This window comes from Brachyhypopomus gauderio, chromosome 5, assembly GCF_052324685.1.
Source record: "Brachyhypopomus gauderio isolate BG-103 chromosome 5, BGAUD_0.2, whole genome shotgun sequence".
NCBI lineage: Eukaryota > Metazoa > Chordata > Actinopteri > Gymnotiformes > Hypopomidae > Brachyhypopomus > Brachyhypopomus gauderio.
In genome coordinates, this window is record NC_135215.1 from 7,881,183 (window position 1) to 7,891,296 (window position 10,114).

Genomic DNA, 10,114 nt, shown 5'->3' on the forward strand with positions numbered 1-10,114 from the left:
AGCAAAGATCCATTTCCACACGGGAGCTTCTCTGAGTGCCTCGTGCCCGTATTCCCTGTGTACGTCTCTATTGTTAAGCTGTAGCCTTCCCTGTGGTCCTGAGCCCCGGGGCGGTTTACCTGGGTGACATTCAGTCTGCGGTCCCTGGGCAGAGAGAGTGGGGCAAGGGAGAGGAGAGATGTGGTGGGGGAGGTGAGTGAGGGGTTGGGGGATCTCTGGAGCAGAGCAGCAGGACTGATGGACTTCCATTAGCCTGACGGCATGGCAGGGGAACAGTGGTCATCCGGCCCGACCCGGTGGCCTCCTCTGTGGGCTGTCCAGGAAGAGAGTGTGCCAGGTACTCCTGTTTTCTCAGGAGGAGAGAAAGGGAGAGAGAGAGAGAGAGAGAGAGAGAGAGAGAGAATCAGCCTCACATTCACACAGATGATGATGACCTATATGTCCAGTGGAGACAGCCACCTGGAGTCTTCCACTCTCTGCACATTAATGCTGAACTGCTGAAGACATTTGAATGTGCAGAACTTCTAAGCAGGTATAAAACCAGAAGCCCGTGCAGCTGTTTAAACAGTCATGTCATCACTCTGTTGGCCCATAGACTGCTGTCAATGCCCCCATCAGCAATACAAAGAATAGGGGCAGACAGTCACGTGACACATTGTTCAGAAAGCCTTTAATGCACGACACTGCTTGCTTTTCCTTTGACGCTTTGAGAACCCGATAAGTGCCAGTTGGAAGAAGCCACCCATATTCCTCTGACGTGGGCGGCGGGAGAGAGTCAGCGTTTGGTCATTGTCCTGCCAAGCCAGAAACATAACACCAGCAGCCAGCGCTGCCAACGCTCAGAGCTTTCACAGTAATAATGTGTCCTTGGTACACTGGCAGCCCACGACTAACCCGCACTGTGGAGTTCTGACCCATGATGCTGAAGACTTGTGCAGCACTGGGAGATTGGTGGAGGAGTGATCCATAGGAGGGTGATTGGTGGAGGAGTGATCCATAGGAGGGAGATTGGTGGAGGAGTGATCCATAGGAGGGAGATTGGTGGAGGAGTGATCCATAGGAAGGTGATTGGTGGAGGAGTGATCCATAGGAGGGTGATTGGTGGAGGAGTGATCCATAGGAGGGAGATTGGTGGAGGAGTGATCCATAGGAGGGAGATTGGTGGAGGAGTGATCCATAGGAGGGTGATTGGTGGAGGAGTGATCCATAGGAGGGCAGTTGGTGGAGGAGTGATCCATAAGAGGGAGATTGCCGATTGGTGGAGGAGTGATCCATGGCAGAGTCACTCACAGAAGACTTGCAGGCTCAGCAGCCCAGCTGAGAGTCGGCTCTTCCATAGCTCCGCCCTCTCTCACAACGGCAACGATGGATGTATTTATTAGAGGAAAAAGTAGCTCCCAGCAGCCTTTGTGCTTTTATAGTGGCCTCCCTGCTGCGTCTCCACACTACACCCTGCCCTATCAGAGTTCTTACACAGAACAAACTGACAAGAGGAAGGAGGGGGGAGAAAGAGAGAAAGAGAGAGAGAGAGAGAAAGAGAGAGAGAGTGCATCCTGATTGTGTCAGCACAGAGAAGGAGTGAGTGATATGCATCCAGTTTGGCCTGCGTCTCCTTCTCTGAGCGGTCGGTGTGGGAGCAGGAGGGATTGGGGTTGGTGGTGGTTAACGGGTGGGAGAGGAGACACAGTAGAGCAACCACCAGTTCACTGCTTCACAGCAAGAGCTGCCTGCATGAGTCATCCAAGAGAGAGAGAGATGGAGGGAGGGAGGGAGGGAGGGAGAGGGGGAAGGAGGGAGGGAGAGGGGAGAGATGGAGAGATAGAGGGAGGGAAGGATGGAGAGAAAGAGGGAGGGAGGGAGAGGGGAGAGATAGAGGGAGGGAGAGCGATGGAGAGATAGAGGGAGGGTGAGAGAGGGGGTGAGAGAGATTGGGAAAGAGATGTAGAGAGAGGGAGGAAGGGAGAGGGGGAAGAAAAGGAGGGAGGGAGAGATTGGGAGAGAGAGGGAAGGAAATATAAAGAAAGGTACAGGGACAGGTAGGTAGGAGAGAGAGAAAGGGAGAGAGGGGGAAGGTAAGTGAGGGAATGAGAGGGGGAAAGTAGGGAGAACTAGGAAAGAACTGCATGCTGGGAAAGTTGGAGAGAGGAGCACACAAGTGGACACTGAGATGCAGTGGGGAGAGGAAGAGAGAGAGAGAGAGAGAGAGAGAGGGAGAGAGAGAGAGAGAGAGAGAGAGAGAGAGAGAGAGAGAGAGAGAGAGAGAGAGAGAGAGAGAGAGAGAGAGGGAGCAACAGAAAGGGTGAGTAGTGGTGATGAGCAGAAAGTCCGGGCAGCAGAGCAGAGATGGAGTGACAGACAGAAAGGGAAGGGTAGACATCATCGGAGAGGCACACACAGAGAGGAAGGAAAGACAGGCGAAATGTCAGCCAAGGAGACAGAGAGAGAGAGAGACAGAACAAGGGCTGGACGGCAGCAGTGTTGAGCAAAGGAAGTGAGACAGGAAGCGAGGAGGTCAGAGGGCGGAATGTGAGCTGCAGGCTGAGGGAGAGTCAGAAGCAGAGGATGATGGGATATTTAGAGAGTACGGGGGAATGTCAAGGACGGGTGGCTCATAGGAGAAGAAAGCAACACGCGAAGAGAGTTATGGATGTGACAATGAAGAAGAGAAAAGAAAGAGAGGAAGAGAAAGAAGGAGTAGAGAGAGATGCATGTGTGTGTGCCAGTGTGTTTGTGTGCGTATGGGTTTGTGGGTACGTGGGTGGGTGTGCGTGGGTGGGTGTGCATGCATGTGTGTGGTTGGAGTCCACATGTCTTTGATTTGGGAGTCTGCTATCTGGGTTAGTCTCAGGCAGCAGGCAGGAGGAGCCCAGCAGTAATGATATACAGCAGGCTGCTGGCTCAGACACCTCAGCGCACAGACCTGTCAGGCCTGCCCCCCCACTGATCTCCCAGCGCCTGTCGCAAAGCATGCTGGGACACACAGCTGGACCAGTTACCACCCCACATCCACAACCACCTCGCCTCTCTCTCTCTCTCTCTCTCTCTCTCTCACTCACACACACACACACACGCACACACACACAGGTTACAATAAGCTGCTGCCCTTCCTGTGCACTCCAGATTGTGTGTGTGTGTGTGTGTGTGTGTGTGTGTGTGTGTGTGTGTGTGTGTGTGTGTGTGTGTGTGTGTGTGTGTGTGTGAACTGAGGGGAAGGCGGGGCTTTTAGTCTTGTGAACTCCATGGTTACAGTAAGTGGCAGTTCACATCGCAGCTTACATGCGTTCCACATACGGCTGTTTCTTTGCTCTCTTCTTCCTTTACATCTTTGTTGATGTGTGTGTGTGTGTGTAAGAGAGAGAGAGAGAGAGAGAGAGAGAGAGAGAGAGAGAGAGAGAGAGCTGTGTTGCAGATTGTCTTCATTAAATCAGTCAAATGTCTGTTGAGGCACGTTGTGGTGTCTGCTTGGGGAAGACGCCTCTGATGAACTGCTTTGAGCAGTTTCTCTCTCTCTCTCTCTCTCTCTCTCTCTCTCTCTCTCACACACACACACACACACACACACACAGAAGGTGAAGAACACCCATACCCCCAGGTTCTGCACTCTCCACTGTTGATTTTGTACTTAGACACATTCCCAGAGTCTGTCGAGTCCTATCCAGAGCAGCTGAAGCTAATGGACACACAGACACACGGATGGCCTCCGGTTTGTGTCCACCAAGTGAAGCAGAGCCCTGTGTGTAGAGCTGCAGGCGCGGAGGCCTCACCCCAGGGAAGCCTCCAGTCATCCAGTCAGTCATCTGGAGGCCCCAGCACGCCCGGCGCTGAGCGCTGGCCCCGCCCTCTGCGCCTGCACTTCCGTTCACGCCCCCCTCTCACGCTTTCACGCGTTCTGTAGCTGACAGCGCGCGGGATGTATAGAATACAGAATGACTTGTTAAGGTCACACAGAGTCAAGCGACCACGCAAGACTGAATAGCCGGGTATACGCAGCCATGTCGGGACACCTGCACCCCGCCACACACACATACAGGGAAAGAGAGATTATGTGTTTCTCAGCGGAAACACGTGCTCATTTGTGTGATTGGAGTGTGCGCGTGTGATTCAGCAGTCTGTGCGTGCACATCATCCACAGCAGACAGTCTGTCGGGTCACTGTCGCCCGGTACGATCGCCCCAGGACAAAACAAGACCCACAACCGAGGCGTGTCGCCCGCTCTGCTCTTTAGAGGAAAATCTGAAATTATGTGCTCAGTGATGAATGACTGACATTCACTTTTTTAAGGGCTAACGCGTAAATCAGACTTGATCGCATTGTGTGCACTTTCCTGAAAACGAAACACTTGAAGACAAAAAAGTTGGCTTGTTTAATTTTCATTCCTGATTGCCTTCAACAATCTAAGGCCAAGGTTCAGTCATGAATTACAGAGACATTGCGTTTGGTTGCGCTGCTATTGCATTACCTCGTGAGAAAAATGTGTTTTTAGGACTTGCTGACTTTTGTTCATTTATTGCGTTAGTGAGCCCCCTTGTGGTGACTAAAAAAACCACCGTCGCAATGTTTTGGACTGATTTGGATTAGTAGCTTCAGCATGTGGAGGGTCTTATTCAGAGCGACTTCCAAACACCATGTTATATGCGGACATCTGACCATCACACTTATATGAGTGTCTGGACATCGCATTCCAAAACCAGAGCCGTAATATGGAGTTATACATCAACACTCTTCTTGGCTAAAACAAATATTTTAGAAAGAGTTCAGCACAGTGGTAGTGGTGGTGGTGGTGGTGGGGTTTGGGGGGTGGGGGGTGTTTAGTAGCCCCGCATCTCACATTCTGTGGGGGCTTCACTGATGTTGTACAGGAGGGCACAGGTTTTGCTTACTCTCAAAAGTGTTTAGTGGTGTTGAGGTCAAGATTCTTCTATCACTCCTAACTGGAACTAAGGGGTCTAGTGCGATCGCTGAGAAAGAGCCCCGGGGCATTATCCCTACTCTGCCAAACTTTACTGCTGGCACGGTGCATTCGTGTGGCGTTATACCGTCAGCCGCCAAATCCAGATTTGTCCATCAGACTGTCAGCGAGTGAAGCCTGCTTCATCACTCCGGAGAGACGCGCCTGAGCTGCTACTGTCTCTCCTACACACCTCCATTTCAATATTAGCACCTGCAGCTGACGGGGACAAATCTAGCAGGACAGACACGGCAGACAGACCCGTGACGTCCTGTGACAGTGCCGTGTTCAAAGCACCCGAGCTCTCAGCTCTCACCAGGTTTACCCGCGAAGACCGCATCTGTGTTTGATTTTAAATACCTGTTAGCAATGCGTGACCAAAACAACCAAGTTCAAAAATAAGGAGCAGTGTGCACAAACATCTTTCACATGATATCTGTATCAATATGACAGCATGTGTGAACCTTGGGTGTCAAACCTGCTACCCCAGTGCTGATAGCAGCTTTTTCCATGTGTTATCAGACCATAGTTGGTACTAAACAGTGCATGTTTGTTTAGTTAAGCTTAATTTGGAACAGTTAATATTAACACTATTTTAATATACAGAAGCACACACTTTTAGCTTATTTCAGGTTATCTAACCTACATTGCTTAGTTTGTTTCTGTGTATCATGTTATATATACTTCTTAGTGACATCTTGGGTTCACTTGCACGCTATATTTAAAATGAGGGACTAATTTTTTATTTTTATTTTAGGCTAATAAAGTGGAAGTAGACTTAATTAAAACTCTAAAAGTGCAGTTGCTGATTGTGACCATTTGAGGGCGGTGTACGTTTTAAGACAACCGCGTGTTTTAACAAATACTTTACATTTTTCTTACCAAAAACATCTATAGTAAAAAAGAAGTCTATAGTCCTTATAAAAATCTAGTTTAAAGTTACACATATCTCTAATTGATTGTTTTCTTGTTTTCTGTTTTCCTGCACATCTCCAGTGTGATCCCATACCCGTCTTGCTTTGCAAGCTGAATATGTGTATATTAGTGGATTTTAAGATGTCAGTTAAATTCAGAATTGATGTCAGAGACCGGGGGGTAGGGAGTTTAGACTGCCGTGCTCGTGTTTGGAGGCGGCGGCGCCGGTGCGAAAAGGTGATGGCTGGGCGTGTGGATTGCAGGAGATGAAAGACTTTGAGAAGACCGCTTTATCATGCACAGACTGCTCGGAAATCGAGTGGCGTCTCTCACACCAATTCCGACGGACCCACTCCAAAGAGTTGCTTGAGGAGAGGGGGTGTCGACCAAGACAAACCTCTCTCAGGCATGCGTTGATTGATGCTATAAATCAGTTCACAGCTGCATTCGGTGCACTTACATAACATCTCGTGATAGGACGCACCGATGTTAGACTTGTTCATTTCTATTACTGACCATCCTTGTTGTAGCTATATGATGTGTCAAATGTTTAAACCGTAAATGTGAAAAAGAGTAGATTAACTCATATTTCCGTGTCACAACATGCTTTACTCAAATTAACACGTTTCATTTTCTTTTTTTTTTTCTGTCTGCCGAAATACACTAACCGCGTTCAATTGGGTTTAGCAGCAGGGCTACAGGGCATTGTGTTGAGCGGGTTTATAAAGGCAGCAGGAGTGGGACTGTCAGATCAGATGTATGGACGTTTTCATTCCTTTATTCAGACTGGAATTTTGGTTTTTTCCTTGTTCGGGTTTATTACAAAAGCATAGAAGAAGAGTGAAAGGGGATTTAACGCATGTGAACTTCGATGGAAATTACTTTTTCCAAGTCGTTAACTCCTTTATACGTACTCTCTTCGTCTCTGCCCCTCTCCCCTACCCCCCCCCCCCCCCTCCCCACACACACACACACACACATTCTCTCTGTCACTCACACACACACATATTCTATCAGTGCCTTCTAACTTTTCTGTTTTCTATTCAACATATAAAAATACAAAAATATGCACATCTCTGTCATAGCGTTTTAAGTTCAGTCAGTAGGCTATAGTATTTGCGTTTCCACACGCTTATCCTACAAGTGTCCCTTACACACATATTCTATCAGTGCCTTCTAACTTTTCTGTTTTCTATTCAACATATAAAAATACAAAAATATGCACATCTCTGTCATAGCGTTTTAAGTTCAGTCAGTATAGTATTTGCGTTTCCACACGCTTATCCTACAAGTGTCCCTTACACCGCTGCATCAGCCCTGCCCCCTGTGCTGCCCTCTTGTGGTGGTTTCTAAACATTACACCTGTCCTTCCATGCTTCTCTATGGCCAACTCTCAGTTCCCTCCGCATCAGCCCCTCCCTCCGTCTGTTGTGTGTCCGTAAAAGTATGGGGAGAGGAGCAGATCTGGAGTGAGGGAGCGTAGAGTGAGACACCAATAGGATCAAATGGGTACATGTTTAAATTGTCAGGAGTCGACAGAGAGACGATTTGGAACGACAACCTGATTGTGGCACTTATATCATTAATAGTTTGTGTTTTAACACATACTCGTTTTGCACTTAGCTGTTCTGTCAGTCCACGTGACCAGCTTGTAGAGTTGTGTTTATTTATTTTTTTGTTTTTTGTTTTGTCAGATGTGACACTGTTTAGTTGTAGACTTTGTAGGTCTGAACGATTCCGCGCGCAGCAACTTGGAGACAGCGCGCGACGATGCTGAAGGCGCTATCCCCGCGGGCCTTTTCTTTATTATAGTCCTTGTGGACCTGGAACTGCGTGCACCGCTTTCATATGCTGTATGTCCCCCAGAGGAGCGCTTTCACTCTGCCATTGGTTGGACGTAGAAGGATGGATGCAAGAATGGTCGGTGGTCGCAGCCCCGCAGGCGCACAATTAACACTGCTGCTGTCGCTCCTCGCCTGCAACTGCCCGTTCCTGGTGGATGCGAACTCATGGTGGTAAGAGCTAAATATGTGCTCGGTCATATCTATGTATTATATTTCATGGGGTGTTGTATTTAGCTTTCATGTAAGTTAAATATGATATCAGTCCATTGTATGCTACTCATTCTCTCTATATATATATGTGCATTTCTTCTATAAATATTATATAAGTTTTTATTCTGAGATGGTTGCGCGTGAGCATCAGCGCACGTGGCGTAAAGGTCGGAGGAACTGAACAAATGTGGAGGCTCTGTAACAATATTTACCCTGCGGCACAAATGGTCGACCTGTTTGTAGAAAGAAAGACGGCCTTCGCTCAAGACGTCTTGACATTGTGCTGTCTACCAAACACTCACAGCTGCTGACAGATTAAAAATATGTTTCTTCACCGAATCGAGCCTGGTTCGGAACTGAAATTATATTTGACACTCATTTAATGAACCGTCCGATGCAGTAAGGACCTTTACCTTACCAAAGCTCCATGAAATTTCAGACGACCACGTTAACCGTATGTGAAGTGTTGCGGTGTGTGATCTATAGGCTATAATCTCGTTCGTGGTCCGTGAAGCCTTTATATACTCGGGGTGTTTCAACGTGCAGGTCCCTGGCGATGAACCCCATCCAGAGGCCGGAGATGTACATAATCGGAGCGCAGCCTTTGTGCAGCCAGCTGACGGGCTTGTCTCAGGGCCAGAGGAAGCTCTGTCAGCTCTACCAGGACCACATGGTCTACATTGGAGAAGGGGCGAAGACGGGCATCAAGGAGTGTCAGCATCAGTTCAGACAGCGGCGCTGGAACTGCAGCACGGTGGACAACACGTCCGTGTTTGGCCGCGTCATGCAAATCGGTAAGTTGGGTGAACTTAATACAGCCGGACCCACGTCGCTTTGAGTGCCAGAGGACGACACTTTAATTTTTCCCGTTCTTTTTATTTACTTATTTACCAGATCGGTAAAGATACGTATACTCGTGCATACACAAAGAGCCGACTTCCCTTGCAACAGCAATTGGGTGTTAGTTCCGCAAAGCAATGCAATGAGGTGTAAGTGACCCCCGGCCTGTGCAGCGGCCCCTCCTCTGGGTCCAAACAGCACAGCAGTTATTCGCGGACAGTCGCCAGGTTTATATTGAGGTGCCAGTCGCGCCATTGTCCAGCGCCGCTTTTGAAATGCAATTACACGATGACACGAAGCCGGCAGATCCGGGACTGTATTTGAAGTCTCGAACCAAAGGCCAATAAAATGTGTCTCCGCGTCGGGCAGACGCATCGGAGGAATGTGGGTACACACCCGTTTTATGAGGGCAGCGTTGGTTTGTTTGGGTATCAGGTTTGCGAGCGTTCGTTTGCACCCACTCCACGCACGCACGCACGCTCTAGCAACACCGACTCCACGCACGCACGCTCTCGCAACGCCGACTCCACGCACGCACGCACGCTCTCGCAACGCCGACTCCACGCACGCACGCTCGCTCTCGCAACACCGACGCGCTGTCGTTACGGCGCACTTGGTGCGAAGAGCGGTAATTGTAGAAACCACAGCCAGGCGAGAACACTTAATTTGCAGACATTTTAGGAATGTGATGGTTTGTACATAGACTTTAAAGGCGGAACAGACTTCCGTTATTATGGCCGGACTGTTAAGCATTTGTAGGAAGCGTTTAAATGAAGTATGGACTTGCATACGCTGTTTGTGAAATCTGCATTCCAGATGTCTGATACGATGGAAAACCGTCAGGTAACATATGCGTGGCAGATGTGAAAATATGCGAGCGTGAATTTATAGAAACATCACGCCTTTGTGGCGGGAAGGCCTCGCGCACCGTGTTGTTGTTTCTCGCGCTTCACGTGAGGTCTGCCAAACTTCCGTCTGTTCTCTCCCGTGTATCTTCCTGTTAACGGCCTTAGTTCCAATAGACGACACAACCTCTGCGTTTACCTTTTTTCATTCTCCATTAATACCAAAAAATGCAATATTATTGAGTTTCTACGAGGCCAAAATAATCAGTTTGGTATTGTACAGTATATTAATAAGCTTATAACATGTATTCATTACTATATTATTTTTTTAGTAGCCTACTTCTATCCATTCGTCCATCCATCTGTTCGTCCAGCCCATCTGTCCATTGATTGGTCCATCAATCTGTCTGTCCATGCGTTACATTACCCACCTTGCTCTCTTGTGCTGAACTAAACCCCATTCAGGAATTTACATTTCATCAGAAGCAAGTGTTGGGGCTGTAGTGAACGTG

General features: G+C 48.5%; 1 protein-coding gene across 2 annotated transcripts in view; it reads left to right on the plus strand.

Moving 5' to 3' along the window:
- wnt5b (wingless-type MMTV integration site family, member 5b) overlaps positions 1-10,114 on the plus strand; it is a 73,976-nt gene that overhangs the window by 56,584 nt on the left and 7,278 nt on the right. For both annotated transcript variants that reach the window (XM_077005325.1, XM_077005326.1), the window contains 2 exons: positions 7,730-7,878; positions 8,464-8,711. In XM_077005325.1, the coding sequence (XP_076861440.1) occupies positions 7,769-7,878; positions 8,464-8,711 (358 nt within the window). In that variant the 5' untranslated portion in view covers positions 7,730-7,768. The remainder of the gene's footprint in view (positions 1-7,729; positions 7,879-8,463; positions 8,712-10,114) is intronic.